At 41.4% G+C, this 21570-nt stretch overlaps 1 protein-coding gene across 1 annotated transcript in view; it reads right to left on the bottom strand.

Annotated features, from left to right (window-relative positions):
• Nucleotides 1-21570, bottom strand: part of LOC117394874 (integrin alpha-9-like) — a 150185-nt gene that overhangs the window by 42676 nt on the left and 85939 nt on the right. The window contains exons 16-18 of the mRNA XM_033993550.3: nucleotides 16356-16508; nucleotides 7324-7400; nucleotides 4351-4498 (exon numbers count right to left, since the gene is read on the bottom strand). Of these exons, the coding sequence (XP_033849441.3) occupies nucleotides 4351-4498; nucleotides 7324-7400; nucleotides 16356-16508 (378 nt within the window). The remainder of the gene's footprint in view (nucleotides 1-4350; nucleotides 4499-7323; nucleotides 7401-16355; nucleotides 16509-21570) is intronic.

Here is a 21570-nt window from a genome sequence, read left to right as displayed (position 1 = left end):
AAGCCCAGTATTTCAGCATTAAAACCATACAGAATTGAAGGAATCTGCATCTGTAAGTTACTCAAGTATTGTACAGAAATCAACAGTTATATTTGTATTACCAGGGTTGTATGCTGTATCATCTATTAACCTTAGCAGAGCTTAGCAGAGCTATTGGTACTACTACTTAGCAGCTCTCCTAAGGATACAGCATATTGACCTGCTTTGTGAGCTGAGCAAACACTTGCTCATGTTGTCCTGTAGTACCAGCACTGACGCTTGCAGTTGAATCTCTAATTTCCTCGGTCATTAACTGGTCCTTTGTCAGCCATCTACATTTTATCCATCCCCCTGACATGAATATAGATCCTGACAGTTTTTGCTGCTTTAGGTTACAAAGAAAACAAACTAGGAACAAGGTGAGATAACACTATTTCCCTGCTATAAAGCGCAAGGAGTTGAAAGCAGTAAATGTCATCTGACCCTTAATGGACTACAAAGTAGGCACCAAGGGGAACTTATAGTTGGTCTTTGTTTTTAAGTGTGAAAGGTCAAGCCGCATATTTAAGAACTCTGCATTGTTGTGTGTATGCAGAGTAGATACCAAAAGGAACGATATCTGTGTTTTGAAAGTTAACCTTGGTAGATTTTGGCAGTCTGCAATGCCAAGTACATTTTTTATCAGCATATCTTCCTACATGACTGAATAGAGATATTTCTAAAATAAACAGAGGAAGTTATCTAGAAAAACCTTTCCACACCAATTCATTCTTTATTACTGCTAAGGGCTTGCCAATATTGGGACTGAGCCGTTATCAGCATCTGTAACGTGCATAAGCCTGTGCATCGACTGTGACTAGCAACTGATCTTGGCAGCTCTCAAAGATAAGCATGGTAAGTATTTGGAGAGGAAAAGTGTTTGTAAGTGGTGTTAGTGGTTCAGTAAGTTACTTTGTTAGAGAACAATATGCTTGTCTCAATAAGGGACCATTATCCTAGATAAGTTCCTCCTTATTTCCAAAATTCAGGGCTAGATATATATACTGTGTGTGTATATATATATATATATATATATATATATATATATATATATATATATATATATACATATACAGTGCCTTGCGAAAGTATTCGGCCCCCTTGAACTTTGCGACCTTTTGCCACATTTCAGGCTTCAAACATAAAGATATGAAACTGTAATTTTTTGTGAAGAATCAACAACAAGTGGGACACAATCATGAAGTGGAACTAAATTTATTGGATATTTCAAACTTTTTTAACAAATAAAAAACTGAAAAATTGGGCGTGCAAAATTATTCAGCCCCCTTAAGTTAATACTTTGTAGCTCCACCTTTTGCTGCGATTACAGCTGTAAGTCGCTTGGGGTATGTCTCTATCAGTTTTGCACATCGAGAGACTGACATTTTTGCCCATTCCTCCTTGCAAAACAGCTCGAGCTCAGTGAGGTTGGATGGAGAGCATTTGTGAACAGCAGTTTTCAGTTCTTTCCACAGATTCTCGATTGGATTCAGGTCTGGACTTTGACTTGGCCATTCTAACACCTGGATATGTTTATTTGTGAACCATTCCATTGTAGATTTTGCTTTATGTTTTGGATCATTGTCTTGTTGGAAGACAAATCTCCGTCCCAGTCTCAGGTCTTTTGCAGACTCCATCAGGTTTTCTTCCAGAATGGTCCTGTATTTGGCTCCATCCATCTTCCCATCAATTTTAACCATCTTCCCTGTCCCTGCTGAAGAAAAGCAGGCCCAAACCATGATGCTGCCACCACCATGTTTGACAGTGGGGATGGTGTGTTCAGGGTGATGAGCTGTGTTGCTTTTACGCCAAACATAACGTTTTGCATTGTTGCCAAAAAGTTCGATTTTGGTTTCATCTGACCAGAGCATCTTCTTCCACATGTTTGGTGTGTCTCCCAGGTGGCTTGTGGCAAACTGTAAACGACACTTTTTATGGATATCTTTAAGAAATGGCTTTCTTCTTGCCACTCTTCCATAAAGGCCAGATTTGTGCAGTATACGACTGATTGTTGTCCTATGGACAGAGTCTCCCACCTCAGCTGTAGATCTCTGCAGTTCATCCAGAGTGATCATGGGCCTCTTGGCTGCATCTCTGATCAGTCTTCTCCTTGTATGAGCTGAAAGTTTAGAGGGACGGCCAGGTCTTGGTAGATTTGCAGTGGTCTGATACTCCTTCCATTTCAATATCATCGCTTGCACAGTGCTCCTTGGGATGTTTAAAGCTTGGGAAATCTTTTTGTATCCAAATCCGGCTTTAAACTTCTCCACAACAGTATCTCGGACCTGCCTGGTGTGTTCCTTGTTCTTCATGATGCTCTCTGCGCTTTAAACGGACCTCTGAGACTATCACAGTGCAGGTGCATTTATACGGAGACTTGATTACACACAGGTGGATTCTATTTATCATCATTAGTCATTTAGGTCAACATTGGATCATTCAGAGATCCTCACTGAACTTCTGGAGAGAGTTTGCTGCACTGAAAGTAAAGGGGCTGAATAATTTTGCACGCCCAATTTTTCAGTTTTTTATTTGTTAAAAAAGTTTGAAATATCCAATAAATTTCGTTCCACTTCATGATTGTGTCCCACTTGTTGTTGATTCTTCACAAAAAAATAGTTTCATATCTTTATGTTTGAAGCCTGAAATGTGGCAAAAGGTCGCAAAGTTCAAGGGGGCCGAATACTTTCGCAAGGCACTGTACATACTATGCACGCACCGTGACGGCACGCAGTGGTCTGTGCTGCTTGACCTTGCTCTCTATCACTGTCACGTATGCAGTATTATCATGACCAGCGCTAAGCTGTCGTCAATTTCACTTAGGGACAAACTGTACATTATTGGAGCAATCTTAAAGGGCCAAAAGCTGTCAGAATTATGTTGTCAAAGAGCTCAGGTTTAAAAAGTAGCAGTCGCTAAGGCAGTCATCTAAGGCCCGTCCACATTAGAGCAAAAAAATCGACAACCGAGTTCAAAACCGATTTACCTGAACCCTAGCCCAACAGTGTAGAGCATCCAGATTGCCGTAATGAAACCAGATTAGTTTAACCCAGCTCTTGTTGAAAAAACAATTCTCTGGATGACTGTATCCCAGAAACCACTGTAATGTATACACGTTCTTCTTTCTTTTTTCCCCCTCGTAAATGTTGTTGTTTATTTTCATTGAACGCAGGAGCAGAATGGAGGAGCTACAAGAAAGTGCCTAAGTAATCAAAAGGGGAATAATTCATATGGGGGAAAAATGTCCATGCCATAGTAAATAAATTAGATGGGCATTTGCACAAAGGGAAAATCTAGGGCAGATAAGAAGTTCTTTAATTTAATTAAAAGTCAAAATAAAGACCTTTTATCTAACCGAGTTATGCCGACAACCGAATTTGAGACTACCTCCTGAGTAGGTTTCAAACTCAGTTGTTGAACTCAGTTATGAACCGTGTTTAGTGTGGATGCAAATCGATTTAAGCACTGTTAAACAGGTTTTGAACCCTTAACTTGGTTCTAAAACGCTAATGTGGCCAGGGCCTAAAAGACTTCTTAAAACAGCGTACAAGCAATGATTACTGCTGTACTGTACCTGAACTGACAGTTTGCATGGGAATGTTTATTGACTTGTATATTATTTTTATTATTATTATTATCAGTTTTATTATTTCTATAATTTATTATTACTGTACTGTATTTTTTTTTATTAATTTGTTTATTTTACTAATTACAGTACAGCATTATTCAGTACAGTTTTTTGTTATTTTTTATAATTCATTTAGCTGACCATCTTTATCCAAGGCAACATAGAATTACTGTATTAAATAATTAAAATACAGAATGTTACATACTGTATAGTAATGTACAGTACTATTATTATTATTATTGTTATTATTTATTTATTTATTTCTTAGCAGACGCCCTTATCCAGGACAACTTACAGTCGTAAACAAAGATACATTTCAAGAATCACCGTACAAGTAATAATACAATTAAGAGCAAGATAAAAATACTAGTAACTATTTACATGTTACAGTACTAGTTACATGTTACATTGTTTTATACTGTTTCTTCTGTAATAAACCTTTATACTACATACAATATCAATTAGCACTGTACTAGGTTTAGATTTTTCTGCTGATTAGGCAGGTATGTGCATGTATCTGGTTATTACATACCTTGGTTATAACATACTGTTTTTATAGTCCCAAGGCAGTACGTTGTATCAGAGTTTCACTGTGTATATACACACACATATATATATATATATATATATATATATATATATATATATATATATATATATATATATAAAATGAACTAAGCAAGCCAGCTCTTCTCGCCCCCTACCTTCTGCCACATCTTGATGAAATAGAGTTCTCTGGAGAAGTTGAAGTAGACGTTGGTGTCGTAGGCATCGTCCCCGGCGTTGGAGATGGACACATTGAGAGAGATGTTCTTCACAGCTCCCAGCGCCAGGTAGGGCCTGGGGTCCACGCTGTCAGGAGGAAGGGGGAAACAAGAAACAAAAGGATTGAAAGAATTCCCCATCTGCCTCTGGCTCATTTTACATCTCAGTAAATGATAAAATAATCAATTTTCTGTTTGTTTTTTTTTGTTTGTTTGTTTGTTTTTATTTGCTGTTACCCAAACAAATTTCAAACAAGATTCTTTCAGTCCCATTATTACAATTGTGGGTGGACAGAAACTGGTTTTCGATGGGTTCGCTGTGGTAAAGGAAGCAACCTGTGAGAACATGAAAATGATGCATCGATGCAAGCGGAAAAAAACGTAATGCAGATGGAACCGAACTTGATATTGGAACAAGCTGAAGTCTACTTTTACAGTCAATGGAAACAAGCGCAAGCTTTTGCACAGCGCCAGTCTGTGTAGCAATGGCCATGCAGTAGCCTTTTGAGCTCCGCACAGCCTCCCCGGGCATACCCCCCAGCCAATCCAAACCGCCCGATCAGCTCAGCGCTGGACGAGTCTAACTGCTCAATTGGTTGCCCAGCAGGGCATTCCCTGTCACAACTTGGTATGGAAAACATACTGAATTCAGTGAGGGACTTGTCCAGACATACTGCATCAATCAATGATGACCCCTTAAAAAAGAGCATTATGAAGACCGAGTGAAAATAAAACTTACAGAATAATAAAAACAGCATCTGAAGTTTTACCCTCTGTTTTTCTGGGTTATCTAGAGACGAACTACTTCAACCATGACCAGGAAAATCTTTTTACCCATGAAGAGATGGTATTTGTTCAAGCATTACGCTCCACTGCTTGATTCTGGGCACCGAGTCAAAATCTGGTTTAAATTGAAGGAAGGTTTAAAAAGAAACCACAAGGCCTCCTTTCAGAAGGTAAAGGTCATTTCTAAATGAAAAAAAACAACATTTCCACTGCATGTTTTGGTATCGTTTTAAATTTAGCAGAGGAATGTCATAAAATCTGCTTTTAAATGGAGATGTAATTGAGCATAGAATTATATAAAAAGTTCTAATGTATATGTATAGAAATACTACACTATATATCTATATATATATATATATATATATATATATATATATATATATATATATATATATATATATAAAGCCCCCATTCTTGTTAAATCTTTAGTCATGTCAAGATATACATTAGCGATGACTCTCTGTGGCTGGATGGAAGCCCTGCTAGTGTAATGTGTGTGTTGGCAATATTGGGTTGGCAGGGAGGGGGTTAAATTCCTCCCTGCCAGAATGCATGTGAGAATGTGGCTTAATTGAATGACAGATGGTTAATTAGGCTCCAGCCACATGGTATACAGGAGAGGATAAATTCTTTGTATGGTGGCGGGTGTTGGTGAGTGAACACTGTGTTGCTTGTTTTATGTATGTATTTATCAGTGAAGGCGAATGCCCAGCCTGACATCAGTGTTTTGTTTGAACCGTTTATTTTGGCCCTCGTGCCATTGTTTGTTTGTTCCTGTTCATTTATTTGTTTAATAAACATGCGCAACAGCGCTTAAACCACAGCTCTCTGTTTCTGAGTCTCTCTCCTGCCGGTAACAAGCCTTGCCAGTGATGCTACCCTGTCACATATGGTGTCAGAGTAGGATATCGAGCTATGAGGTGGAGTCAGCCGAGGAATGGCTCCGCCTAAAGGTCCAACCCCAGCTACCAGCCCGTCAACGTGAGATGGGCCCCTCTGCCTTCTACGCCCCCGGGGGATGGTCACCTGCGGGGAATTCGGGCACTTGGTGCAGTGCTGCCCTCTCAAAGATCAGGAGGAGCTACCTCCCCAAGGGGCAGAGAGGGAGGAGCTCCCTGCCCCAGAGCCAGGGAGGGAGGAGTTGCCATCCTGCGTGCCATCCTGCTGCCCCTGCCGGAGTGTCCAGCATCGCTGCCCCTGCCAGAGTGACCAGCGTTGTGAGTTCCGCGATGCCTTAGCAGGGTAGCACTTAAGTAAACTGGGCTGGGTTGGGTGGGGATGGAGGAGGAGTGGTACTGGTATGCCAGCATCACTGTCGAGCCTTCCTGAGGTGTCGTGGGCTAATCCATACACACATTTGCGCAAGAACCAGTGACAAGGCCCCCTGAAATACCATTCCAGAACTTTTATCTTCATTTTCTTCAAGAATTCTAGAGTTGACATGGCTGTATGCTTTGGGTTGTCGTGTTGTAAGATAAACTGCCAATCAGCCTACGAGCGTATATTATCATTGTACTTTGTAGAATGTTTTGATACATGGCTGCATTCGTTCCATCTTCAATCACATGAATGTCTCCAGTCCCTGAACAGCTAAAACATCCCCATATCATAAAAAGAATTCCGCCTCAGTTTACATTCTCTGAAAATAATATAGGTTTTTTGTAACTGTTAGCACCAGGCACTGTTAAACAAAACAGCACCAAACACATGGCTTTTCATACCTTGGACTCATCACTAGGTGGCAAAAGTATGTGTTAGTCTGATAGGTAAAAGAGGAGCAATTTGGACATGGTTACACATACAACTCCCAGGTTTACTGCTTTATGGCACTATTCAATCAGTACTTCAGACACATTATTTGACAGGATAGTGAAGTAACATAAACCAAGGGTTATTGTAAATAAAGTTGTGTGCTGCAGGGATGGGCAGTTACGGTCCTGGAGGGCCATCCCAATCCAGGTTTAACAGGTAAACTGTAATAATTAACTGTGTTAAGGTCTGGATAGAGGTTTAATTGGTTTAATTAAACAATTTAGAACAGGGTTGGAACAAAGACCAGGACTGGAAGGGCCGTGCAGTAATGCACGTCTGGCATAATGTGATGACGTCCATCTGCTGTAAACTTACCCAGGCAGCAATAACTGTCCACGGAGCCTCAGATCTGCAGCACAGTCGTCTGATAGGCAGTTCCTCTCAAACACCGTCTGAAAACATAAAGGAGTTAAATGTGCTGTTAGACTGCAGAAGCTTTAGGTTGTGATATTTGACAATGTAAGTAAACGTGGGTCATGAAAATGTTACATGCGTTATTTAAGACAAGACATTTGATGAACAAACTATATCACCACAGTCTTGGGCATGCCATTGATACTGATAATGTAACAAATGTACCTTTTTCATGCAAAGGAGCATTTAAATAGCAACTTGGTACATGTTGAAATATCACAGTTATCTTAACTAAAGTAGTGTACTTTTTGTACAGATTCACTGTACAGATTTTTTTCTGTTTCAGTCATCACTCTTGTGGCCTCAAATGGCTTCCTAAATTTTATTAGGATCATAACTGATGTATTCTGCACTGTCTTAAAAATACCATATTTCAATATGATTTGCAATAGAATCCAAAGCAGCTTTACAATGCTGAAATAAAGAGGCAGAATTGAAAGTTTCTAAGAATGGCAACAAAGCAATATCCGCATATTCTGTTTATACAGCTAAAGTCCTCGGTAAATCTGGCCCACTGTACAGTACATTACAAGTTACTAAAGGCAGTTAAAAAGCAGCAATGCTATTCTAGAATTCCAAGAGCTACCGCAGTCCAAAAGCGGTTCACATACCTCAGCTAACTGACCCAAGTTTGCAGGACAGAGAGGAATAACTGCAGAAACAACATGTCAGAATTAAACTGTTACCCTGTATTAAGAAGACTGCCCAACCATCAAGCTATGTTCCCTCAATTTAGGAGGTCAAGCCAACTGGCTGAGCAGTGGATGGAAGTGAAACATGACTTCATTATGTGTCCATTAGGTTCAAGTGAATTTTTTTATAATTTGCATTTCATTTTTTCCTTATAAAGGGTAGTTAAATTATATGTGTTTCATGTAGCACTGCTAAACAATTTATTTGTATTTATTTTATATAACCAGTGAGCCCTGTATGCATTGTTTTCAATTAGTTTGGCATGGCAGCTTAGACACAGTGAAGCACAAATTCAACATATTACAACAATTACAAATGTTATATTAAAAAAAAAAAAAATCTGTTGAAAAAACACGAGTGAATATTAATTCCCATTTATACACTATGCTTAGTTTGTATGTAATAGAAGCTAGGCAATGGCAAGCAGCCTTTAGCATAAACTGTAACAAATACAGGATTTGGGTAAAAAGAGACACAATAAAAGCATACAGTGTACAGCATATACAGTATTTAACATGCAGTGATTGTATTAGTCTCAATAAAGTTTTAGAACAGGATCAGCAAATTTAATGCAATTAACTTTACAACCCTAGGGTCAGATCCATCGTCATCACCCCCTACCCTCTGCTGAGTTGGGTTTTACAACAGGGCCATTCTATCAGTGCTTATTAGGTACAAGACACAGCGTGCAAATGGAAATTGGTGAAAACTCATCTTGGGTAACTGCTGTACCTGTTTGCATTTGGTGTTATAGTAGGCATGACTGACACATTTCTGATGTCTCTGCAGCCATAGTCTTCCCCTATCAGTCACCACACAGGCAGTTGTGACATAGTATGATCAGTAGACATTTCCTATGAAAGTTCCCTTTCAATTAAAAAATGACCAACAACCATACTTTTGGGATATACCTGCCACAGGTCAGGTATTCACTGAGCATTTTATGTCAGAGCTGCCGATAGGTCCCTCCGGGGAGTGACGTCCTCGATCCCGCCTACCGAGGGAATAAGTAGTCCAACTGCAGAGATCACATTCTCTTTTGCTTCTCACAATCAGGTAGGTAAGGTAGGTATAAACTAACCTCTTCAGTTGTGTGAGTCTTTGTAAAAGCTCTCACTTCAAGTTTTCTGATAGTTCCCCTGCAATTTATTGTTGGAAGTCGTCTTGCCACTTCCCCGGAATCGGAAGCTCAGCTTTTGAGGACTGAGCTGTAAAAGCCTTGCAAATGCGCTCCGTTTAAAAAAAAAAAACATTGCTTGGTGACTGTAGTCTGCTTTTCTAACCCTAAAGCATCTGCTGTCTGTGTATTTTTCCTTTGCTTTTTGCAGCTAAAATAAATATAAGAGAAAAGAGAGACACGTACTCCTCCACCGGGACCCTGCTCTGCTGCACCGGCTGTTGAGTCGACGCCACTGGGCTGACTTGGCCTGCGCACTTGGTGTGTGCGGCCGAAGAAAAAAACAAAAAAACCCTACCCTTCAGCTCCTGCTGTGTGTGAGTGTGTGTGTGTTGTTTTTTCACTGCTCTGCAGTTTAAAAAATAGATTTCGGTGCTCTAGAGCCTCGGTGCTTCGTGCCCTTAATGCTCAGATCCTCCGTGCTTCGGTGCTTGGCCCCGGCATGTCAAGATGTCGAAGTTCCACCCTTGCACGTCCTGCGGAGGGATGCTTCCCCCACAGGACAAACACCTCCTTTGTGTCAGGTGTTTAGGTATGCAGCACGCCTTAGGAGACAAGACGTTCTGCTCAATCTGCGCAGTGTCCCAGCCACGGACCCTACACAGGAGGCTCGCAGAGTTCAAGAGTGCAGCTTCCTTAGCCAGCTCAGCTGAGTCCCCCCCTCCCCCATCTGCCTTCAAGCCCTCCAGCCCATTGAGCTTGCAGCCGCTCAAGATCTCCTTCAAGGAGCAGTAAGCGGGCGAGACACTGAAAACAGGCTAAGAACATCTCTGAAATGAAGAGCCAGATGGCTCAGGTTCTGGAGGACCTGGTCAGGCAGCAGGCTCTTCCCCCGCCCTTTCACTCGCAGCATCCTGGGATGGTGACTCCTTCCCACAGGAGACAGAGGTACAAGAATTGACCCAGGAGACAGGCCCCAGCTCTGAGGTTACCTCAGACTGGTACTACCTCTCCCTCAAGCTCAGTGCGGGGCACTTAGAGAGCCTCCAACTTCCTCCAGGTTCCCTGAAAGGCAGCGCCTGAACAGCACCGCTCTGTTTTCAGAACGGTGCAGGCATCAACCCCCTTTCCCGGTGTTCCCAGATTTTCTTGAGGAGGTACAGTCTTCTTGGCACTGACCGGCCTCGCACCAAGTGTCTCCAAACACGCAGCCCCGCTGGCTTCCTTGGAAGGTGTGGGGGCGCTGGGTCTAGCGGAATTCCACCATCGTGACCCTGGTGCGAGCCCCTCCAGTAGAAGGTTTGTCTAAGGACCCTGCATGCCTCAACGGCCAATGCAGGATAACAGAGGCCCACCTCAAAAAGGCGTACACAGCTGAAGCCCAAGTGACGCGCCTGGCCAACACGGCAGGTCTCCTCACGGCCTACCTGGATGGCGTATTACAATCGGCGCCCCTTCCTGAACCAGTAGCTTCAGAGCTGCGCTTGGTCTCAGGTACGCTGCTGCAAATTTCAGGCTTCCAAGGGCAAGCCCTGGACAGAAGTCTGGCAGGCCTTGCAGTGGCGTGCAGACAGCTTTGGCTGTCTCAGGCCAGGGTTCCGGATGCGGACAAGTCAGTCTTGCTGGACATAGCTATCTCCCCTGGCCATACGTTTGGGCCAGCAGTGGAGGAGATCCTGCAACACTCCCATCGAGAGCGGGAGGCGTCTCGACAGGTGGCTGCGATGCTCCCCTCCTGTGCTCCAGACACTGGCGTCTGTCCGTGACACAGACGGTTCCGATCCCCACTGCACCACATGGCGACCTGAGGCATTGCCTTCAGGCTTCCACGGCAGCTAATATCTGGGGCCGCCTGCAAGGACGGGGAAACACTGGACATGGGGCCCAAGCGCAACAGCGCCCTGGGAGGCAGTGGGAAGCAGTCTCCAACACAGGCTCCACTCCAGCCTCAGCAGCCCCAGGAGGGCCCTTGAAGGCTTGCGGCCTTAGACCAACCCCTTCTCACAACACCAGCTGCAATACTGGCACACTTGCACCTCAGACTGTTTACGCACTGGTTACGCGCTGGTTATGCGCTGCAGTTCCGTGTGGGCCCGCCTCCTTTTCGAGGGATCACGGTTACATCCGTAAGCAACCCTCTCCAGGTCTTGGCCCTCAGGCAAGAAGTAAAAGCATTACTTCAAAAACAAGCCATTCAGCTTGTAGAACTCACCTCTCAGGAGGAGGGGTTCTACACGAGGTACTTTCTAGTGCCAAAAAAGGACAGTGGCCTTCGCCCCATCCTAGACCTAAGACACCTCAATGGGTTCTTGAGGGAGAGGAGGTTTCAAATGGTCACACATCGCCACAACCTCCGCTCTGTCCGGCCGGGTGACTGGTTTACCACTGTGGACTTAAAGGACGCATGTTTTCATGTCTCTATTTGTCCAGCGCACCTTTCCGCTACTGACCTGGGCGAAAGAGAACCTGTTATCCCACCGGGCAGTTCATCTCCTGGCAGTGGTGAATTGGGCGACGGACCTCTTCTTGAGGGAGGGTCCTCACCCGTCAGAATGGTGACTCCAGCCTCAGGTGGTAGAGCGCATTTGGCAATGTTTCGGGAAGGCCAGAGTCAATCTCTTTGCCACGGCAGAGACAACTCACTGCCCATTGTGGTTCTCCCTCAACCGCTGCAGCGGTCCTCCTGGAGAGGGTCCAGAGAGAGAAGGTGACAGATCTCCTTGTGGCCCCCAGATAGCCCAGAAGAACCTGGTTTTCAAACCTTTGGCAGCTGCAGCAAGGCCAGCCCTGGGAGACCCCGTTACGTATGGATCTCCTCAGTCAGGCAAGAGGGACTCTGGCACCCAGAACTGGGCAGACTCCAACTATGGGTCTGGCCCCTGAATGGGACCGTCTGTCTGCCTTAGGGCTCTCAGATGCAGTTGTCAGTACACGGCAGAATGCTAGGGCACCGCCACAAGATCGTACATGCCTATAAGTGGAGGTGTTTCCAAAATTGGTGTTTGAGGTCATGACCCTATTTATTACCCTATAGCAATCATTTTACAGTTTGTGGAAGATTTGCTAGTGGAGGGTAGATCAAAAAAACAAAGGAATGTAAACTGTGAACAGAGAGTAAAGTTATTGATCTTTTTGCCACACCTAAAACAGATGAAGACCTAAATATCACTGCCAGCGATCGGTTTTCGAGAAGTACTCAGGCAAAATGTATGTGGGCTGTAAGCTTGTTTGAACAATGGTTAAAGCCAGGAAAGAAATGCAAAAGCTGATTATAAATCTGACGTCCATGTAATTGATGGGCATTTATTAAGTGATAATGAAATTTCTGTTGTTCCTGAACCTGTCCAGAAAATATGTGAAACAGGCAGGTATAAAAGGACAGGTTTCAAAGACAATAGCTGTCTGTCTGTAGGTAATGATTTGTGTATAGACCTGAATACAGTGTACATTTAATAGACAAATGATATTAAATCTGTGATTTGTGAATAATATATTTAAAGTCAGTAAGCTGGATTAGTGGTCTGACTGAAAGCACTACAAAACAGGAGCTTTTAGTTTTATATTGTTTGTTAAAAGAAGCCATGTTCCCACTGGAAAAGGGACACTGAAGACCAAATAAACATACAGGACCGTCCTGTTTAAACCCATCCTTTATGGTCGAGAATGCTTTATCCACCAGAGACAGTGTTAGGAACCGAGAACTGTGTTCAAAGTTATATTGTAAATGTTATATAATAGCGAATTGTTGAAATGATTGTTGGGTAATAAAATGGCATTTGCTTCCTGTTGAATTGTTCTGACTGTGGTTTTGTTGAGGAATCAGCAGTTTTCTGTGGATTCGTAGCACAAACTGTGGATTTGTTAACCAATTATATATCTGCCCAACACGCCCTTCTCATCAAAGCCACACAGACACTTGTAGTTAGAATTAATACATTAAAAGATCAAAGGGTGATGTGGCAGGGTGCCCGCCCTTGTGCATATTTTATGTTTATATGTTGTATGTAGTTTGTTATTGTTGGTGTATATATATATATATATATATATATATATATATATATATATATATATATATATATATATATATTGGTGCACAGGATATAATGTGGGATATGTAGAACAAGTGATATAAACTGTATATTCGTATTTAGGCAAGGGGATTGCACAATTACTTAACGTACAGATTAAAAAGTGTAGTAGTATGTGAGCACAGAGATGGCACAAATTAGTTCAAGTGCTGGGATTCAAGTGACTGATTAATTAGCAATTGAATCCCGGCACAGCTGTATATATAGATGCACAAATTACTCTGGGTTGGTGTGTTCACTGCGGAGAACGGGAGAGAGAGAGAGAGAGAGGAGAGAAATAATAATGAAAATAAATAACAATTGCTACTCAGCACAATACTTCTTTTGCGATTTGTCCACTGTTTTGTTTGTCTATTTATTTTGGCCAATGTGCCGTTTGTTTTGTGCAAGTGTTTTGTTCAACCTGTTTGTTTGGTCATTTATTATTAAATACGTGCAACAGCGGATTCACTGAAACAGTCTGTCATGTGACAGGTGACATCACAAATGTTTTAAATGATATATTATATTATATTGTATTATATGGCATATTATATTCTGGCAATATGATTTAATTTACAACGATTGATAGCTTGTCAAAATCTAATCTATAAATCTATATTTTATCTACAATTATTTGCCTTTGTTTCATTAGTTTGATATAACATTTTCTTTTGATTTTCTAATAACACTTCATTAAGACCTGTCGCTTCTAAGGAGTACTCCGCAGTTTCAGTATTCAACACTTGTGCTAATGAACTTCCTTGTTCTGTGATTCAAGAGCCAGTCATTCAGAACGTACCTATGAGGACAAGAATCTCAATTTGTTTAGCAAATACAGATTCACGTCATTATGGATTATAAACAGAACAAGGGCTGAGATGGGACAGATGACAACAAACAAAAACTCAAGGTAGGCAGCTGGTTGAAACTTTTCATTCATGTGTTGTGTGTCCCTCGTGCCTAACCTAAAGTTTATAAACTCCAGTTAAGTACTTCAAGTTTTGTACCATTAACAAATAGTTTTCTTTTTTAGGAAAAAGTCACACAATGTCAATCCTGAATCAAGGATAAAACATTTTCCATTTTTTCAATGACCTGTGCTCTTTGAATTGCATCTTAAAGCACTTACTGTAAAACCAAAAAGGGTTAAACTAAGAAATGCTTTATTTTATAGGGGATAACAGAGAGCTGTTATAAAAGGTTGTCTGCACAAATCCCAATACATTTGCAAATATGTGCTTCTCAGGGTTCTGACTTCTGTTCTCCACGGGCGATCTCTGCTTGTTTAAAGCCTGTTGTACCGGATTCGTTTGAATTTATGGCATGATGTAACTGTAACAGTTAAGTGAGTAGCACTACCAGAGAATTCTTGGAGCCCACATGAGTGAAAATTTGGCATTGAAACCTGAAGCATTGTATCCATTCCAGTACAAACACAGCAAACACAGTCTCTGGTCCTGGAGGGAGCGAATGGCATCTGGAAGGCATCTGGAAGGAGTATCACTGAATTTACTTTTTATTCCCAGCCTGACTAAGAAACCATGCCAGAAAAAAAAAAAAACTCTTGAGAGGTGTCTCTTTCTAAACAAGTACATGTTAAAGCTTTGCCGCTTCAGGTAAACTAAGCTCCATTACGTGCGCCAGTAAACGGAATTAAATGACATCTGTATATTGATGTAGACCAACCTGATTACCTATCCATGTTAAGTGCCAGTCTTTAAATGTTTATTCAACATTTATTTTTCATAACAAACACATTATGTTTTTTTTCTATAAAGTTTAATCAGTGCACTTTTTCTTCATTGTCAAAAGCTGTATATCATTTTGGCCATTCTAACAGCTTTTACACACAGAAAAATGCAGCTCCCAGCAATTACTGGTTTGTTACATTATGTCATCAAATACAGTCTATTTTTTTAGTAGAACAAGTACAGAGAGAAATGACTTTAAATGACAAAACAAGCATATTTTCACTTGGTATATCTTCTCACATTGTCAACAAAGCTGAACTCTCACTTTCTTGAGTCTCCCTCCCTCTTGTTCATAACTTAAACTAACAAGCAGCATAACTACACTTTTTGCTCCAATGCAAGTCTAACACAATGTTCAAATGTTTCATACCTAGAAATAAACATGTTAAATGCTCCCACTTCCAACTAAGATGTTGTTAAGTAATTTTTAAAACTTTTGATCCCCAATAGAAAAGGAAATGTGATATCCATCCTATCCTACCATATTAACTGATCATGCCATTCATATGATGGTATAATTTCATCATTCTCCACTATTTATTTACTGTTCACATGTGGCCAGGCTTTGGAGGTCTCCACAGGGCTACCAGCCCCAATCACCCTCAGCTATGTCATCAACACTTCTCTCTTGGGCTAATCTTTAAGTAGTTTTCCTTCTGGTCCAGATACAATAGCCCCTTTGTAGTGTCCCTCAAGGTACAGACCAAGGCTTTCAGCCCCCTGTGGCATTCTACTCGTAAAGGTTGTAATGGCTCTTTTTTTTCAATATGGAGGGTCAATCAGTCAATGGTCCTAAACATGTGTTATTCAGTTACTTGTTTTGTGATGAGCTATATACATCTGAATAATAAAAAAGTCCTAATATAGATTTGGAGTAAATACAGTAGTTTTGAGAATCTAGCCCTTGATACTAGCCAGCATGTCACAGCCAAGAGCATTTTATAGTTAATACCTGTAGCATTAAATTGGTCGCACATCTGAGCAACCAGTATGAGACACTAAAATATTAGCACTTTTTTTTTTTTTTTAACAGAAAGGAGAACATTACAAAAACAAAGGTAATTTGATTTAATTAAGGGGCTTGTAAATGGTTTTACACCATTTATTATAAACATTAGAACTATAATCCAGCCCTACATCTGTTTAAAAAAAGGTGGTATTTCATTACTATTTGTTTTCTGCATTGTCTTTGGTTTTGCTGCTAAGTTAAGAAATGTTCTGGAAGTGCAAAGTGTTCTGCCCGTGTCAAGAAATGTTGTTTGTGCAGACCCCATGGGCAGCGGTGATCAGCCTAGCTCTCACCTGGTTTCTCTGGGCTATCTTGCCTCCTTTCTTCCAGCGCAGGATTGGCTTCAGTGCTGGCAGCTCCTTGTCATCTTTGTTGTCAATCACATGTTCACCCAGGCTGTAAGCAGCTTCAAATATGATCGGGGAAAAGACGTCCTTCACCTCTTTCTGCAGGAAAAATGAGGACAGCTACGGTTAGGAAATGCTGAGGAACCAGTGGCTGTGCAAACTTAGACAGGAAATGTATGCTGGTCCAGTTGGGCTTTAAAGATGTAAGGCTGGATTCTGGTCACCTCGTTACAAAAAGGATATTGCTGCTCTAGAAAGAGTGCAAAGAAGAGCAACCAGAATTATCCCGGGTTTAAAAGGCATGTCGTATGCAGACAGGCTAAAAGAATTTAATCTATTCAGTCTTGAACAAAGAAGACTATGCAGTGATCTGATTCAAGCATTCAAAATCTAAAAGGTACAGACAATGACGACCCAGGGGACTTTTTCGACCTGAAAAAAGAAACAAGGACCAGGGGTCACAAATGGAGATTAGATAAAGGGGCATTCAGAACAGAAAATAGGAGGCACTTTTTTACATAGAAAATTGTGAGGGTCTGGAACCAACTCCCCAGTAATGTTGTTGAAGCTGACACCCTGGGATCCTTCAAGAAGCTGCTTGATGAGATTCTGGAATCAATGGCTACTAACAACCAAACGAGCAAGATGGGCCGAATGGCCTCCTCTCGTTTGTAAACTTTCTTATGTTTTTAAGCAATGGAAAAAGATGAGACGAGTGATAGTTTATTCTTTCGTTTGTAAACTTTCTTGTTCTTATGTTTTTATTTGAATACACTAGCCGTTCAGCTTAGGAATTAAATTAAACATGATCCACAGTTGTGAGCAGTTAGAGGGTTACTTCATATTGTAATGAACCGCGGTTCCCACAGGCAGGGGCTTTTCACAGGTGGAGGTGGGTTGTGAGCCAGGGACCTCCCACTCTGCAGCATAGCAAGGATACCGCTGTACAAAAAGCTGTCTCCCTTGCAGGAGCTGGTATCGGGCTTATGTTTTTATATCTGATTGCATCACCTACCAGCCCTGACCCCTACCCCTGTGCACGCTACAATATCATCTGCATTTTCTTAATATTAAATTTCTTGGCTGTTCAAAATCATTAGTATGTGTGTTCTAGTGTTAATTTTTCATTCTTAACATGCTTACTAACTATCCCAGCATGGTAAATAATGATCTAAAAAGAAACAGCAACTGAGAAGTACACAAAACATACACATGACATTAAACAAGTAAGATAACTCAATACAGTGGACTATCCCTAATGTGAACCAGTTGGGACCGAATCCTGTTCAGATTAATGGTTTGTTTGGAGTACTAATCGTAACCTGTACCTGTGAGTGGGAGAGAAGGAATCTGAGCTGCAAAACTACATCCCGACCAGGAAGGGCGCTAAGTAAGGTTGGTGGTACGCCTTCACAGGGATGGGCCGACTTGGTGGTAGGATGGAACCGGAAGTCGGCCATCTTAGGAAAAGGCTGTAGTTGTATGACTGCTAAACAACTTTACTGTGATCAGCTGGGTGGTGTGCGGCGATTGGATAGAGCGTGGCGCCTCACTGATTACAGGGAGTAGCAGTAGAAAGGGGACACAGCTACGTGAGTACGGCCCCTTATGCTGAGATGTAATCCAGCCAGAGCTCTGCATTGTTTTTGTTTTTGTGTATTTTAGCAAACCGAGACCATGGGAGCTGAAGCTACCAGAGCCAGCACAACCACCCGGAGCATCTACACTGCTACACAACTGGATCCAGCATCACACAGCACCAACCCCAGCTCCCTGGACACTGTATTTATTGTTTTATATGTTTATTACTGTGGTACGTCAGGTACCTGATTCAAGTCCCCAATACCATTGATGGTAGAGGGGAGCAATTATTTAAATAAAATACACCCTCTGTTGTGGACTCACCCTGCACCACTCACATCCTGACAGTACCATACTAAATATTTTCCTAGTCCTTGTTTTATGTTACTTACATTTCATAACAAAGCTGTAGTAATCCTTTAAATAAAAATACAGAGTCAACTGTTAGATGTTACATAGCATACAATGAGGATGTCGGATTTTGTTTTCTATAGCTGTTATCAGCATGGATTTCCTAGTCATAGTGTGGTTTGACTGTAGGTCAGTTCAGGTAACTGGGGTTCAGATTAGTGACAGTCTACTGTATTCAAAAAAAGTATCCCTTTATCCAAATCAACACCACATAGTTTGGCACATTATTGTCACTGAAGCAGGGTCAGTCATCATATCATGTCATGAAGTGAAGTTAATAGGAAATACTTCCACTGGAACTGACTGTAAGCGGCACTATTAGTCGCTCACTTTAGTTTACATCCACAAATAAATTACAATAAAAGACAATTACAATTTATTACAGCTAAGGCAAAGTTACAGTAGAATGAAGTTAAACTGTAGTAAGACTACACTAAGCTCTAATTACAAAGCTGTCCCAGCATACCAGGGGTGCAAGGGCAATACCAGAAACAGTCTTAAACAACGTTTAAATAATGTACCTGTAATTTCTCTCAAAATGTCCACTGTAGTGTACTGATAGTGTAAGGATTATTACCCACATTAGAGTCCTGCGCGGGTCCGATATTTACGACCCTGGCTGTTGTTTACAAAAACATAATGACAGGTTTTACAAGCAACGAATCCAGTCACATGTTTATTATTTTCATTCGCTATGATTCAAAAAGAATTCCAAATTTGTGATTTACCTCTCAAACTATCTTTTGTTTCACCTCGTCCGCAGGCATTTTTAATATCACCAAGCAGACGTGATAAAAAGATCTTGCGACGTATCAAACAAGTCAGAACAACACCGCTTAGTCAGCTGACTCATCCCTAATCTCCTCCTGCTTTAGTGCTGGAAATACTGGTACATTTACCTTCTAATACGTTATTTAGAAAAGGGTTACAGACGAGTACGCTGAAAGGACAGAAAACTCTCATTCTTTTAGTTTACTATGCACGGTAACTTATCCTTCTTCAGTCTGTGAGGGCTTAATCACAGCCACATCTGCCAGGCGTAGATGGGAGTAAATGAGTCAAGGACAATGAACCCCTCTAGTAGCCTTGGAGTCTCAATTAAAGTATGGCAGCTTGAGAAACCTTTTGGTTTTACCTGGGGTTTAGGAAATAAGAACCAGAAAAATTATTAAAAAAGGACCTGTTCTAAAAACACAGAGGGCATAAGAATAGGTCTCAGTATGCTCACTATGTCAGTTAACAGTGAAATCACATGTTGATTTATTTAACCCAGGAGCCTACACCACATTCTTAGGCAGTAACCACTGTTATTAGTGCAGGAAGCACACACCAGGGTGCCTCTTCTTAATCACAGCTAGATGACTGATTCCTGTCTCACTCCACTGTGAAAAAGCTGCTCAGTGCCACTGCCCTCTGTACAAACACTTGTCCATTACCGTTATTTCCATTTCAAATACACCCAGCACACCCTCTTTCTTTCTTTAAGTGTTTTCCTGTGTCCACCCATCCCCTTCCTTATTTCCTCTATAAAATAATACTGTTTATTAATTATCATATTTACTGTTTAGGTAACATCACTGGAGAAACAAAACAGCTTAAGCATTCTCTCCCAGAGCAGTGTTTTATTTAAAAGGTCTAATAAATACATTAATTTATTTCTTTATTATGAAAAATATGTAGCCAACCAAATGAAATCTACTGAAAGGAAGATTAAAGGGATATTAAAAGCGATTCACTATAATATTTTCAATACTTAATTTCTGTTTGTTGTCCTATTCAATTTTTGCTGTTTAAGAAAAGCCTCCTGAGACCTGAATTTCTGAGGGGATGTGGCTTGAAAAAAAGACCATTAAAGGTGTGCAGCTGTTTCTGTCCACTCTGAAACAGTGATTTTGTATTGAAATTTTTCATTTACTAACAGTTGCCATAGTTGCACACACTTAGTGGTCACTTCTAAAACCTCACTTCATAAAAACAGCTTACTGTATTTTAATGAAGCTATTACAATATCCTGCTACCAGAGACAGGATCTGGTAAAATACAATTTTCTATAAATGTAGTCGTTGCCAATTATTTTTATTATTTTCTCCCCAATTTGGAAATGGCCAATTATTTTTAGGCTCAGCTCACCGCTACCACCCCTGCACTGTCTCGGGAGGGCGAAGACGAACACACTGTGGACTCACCATGCAGCCACCCAAGAGCTACAGCCTCGGAGGACAATGCAATTCTCAGGCAGCTTACAGGCAAGCCTGCAGGCGCCCGGCCAGACTACAGGGGTCGCTGGTGCACGGTGAGCCGAGGACACCCTGGCCGACCTAACCCTCCCTCCCCCCGGGCTGCGCTCGGCCAATTGAGCGCCGCCCCCTGGAAGAGGAAACGATTTTTTCCATAATATTATTTTATTTGTATTTTTTTTTTGCCAAGCCCTACAGGAAAATGACCAATGAAGATGTATATTCTGCACACTGGGAAGGCATGCGTTAACCTGCAAGTTATGACAGGTCACCCATAATATGTGAACTGGACTTATTTTATTGAACAGCAATACATATTTACCACCACCCCATACCCCCTTTTTAAATCTACACACTATATACCTCCTGTAATTATAGGTATTTAAAGCCCCAAGGCTACAGTTGAGTCTAGACTTACTGGTGTTGTTTGCTTGTAACTCCTAATTGAGGCTGTGGTATGGAAACCACTGCATGCACAGCTTTAGTATCATTTGGAAGCCCGGGAGTACTGCTAATTATGGCAGGGGGGTATGTTATAAAGATAATCGCCTTGTAAGGAGGAACGCATGACGCCAATTAAAGGTGCTAACCGGTCATTATTTGTTAAGGCCTTTTTATTATTTGACTGCCAATGTCAAAAATCCTATTTCGGATCAGTCTCAGGTCATTCCTGTATACTGAGCCGGGAGGAAAAAACTCTGCAGCCTTGCCTTGACTTTTTTTTTCATTTATACAAATATCCTTTTTAATGGCCTGTGGTCACTAGCTGATAGCATCTTACAATGACACACACCTCTTTAAAGTTTGTATCGTTGTCTAAGAGCCTTTGGGACATCACAGCAGTCAGTCAACTAAGTGACAGAAATTAAACTGTGCAAATAGATGGGGCTGTGGATAGCCACATAGAACAAGAGCAAGTGTGTCCTGAACCA

This window comes from Acipenser ruthenus, chromosome 3 (assembly GCF_902713425.1).
Source record: "Acipenser ruthenus chromosome 3, fAciRut3.2 maternal haplotype, whole genome shotgun sequence".
NCBI classification, from domain to species: Eukaryota; Metazoa; Chordata; class Actinopteri; order Acipenseriformes; family Acipenseridae; genus Acipenser; species Acipenser ruthenus.
Note: the sequence above shows the minus strand (reverse complement) of the source record. Positions and strands in the feature narration are given on the sequence as shown.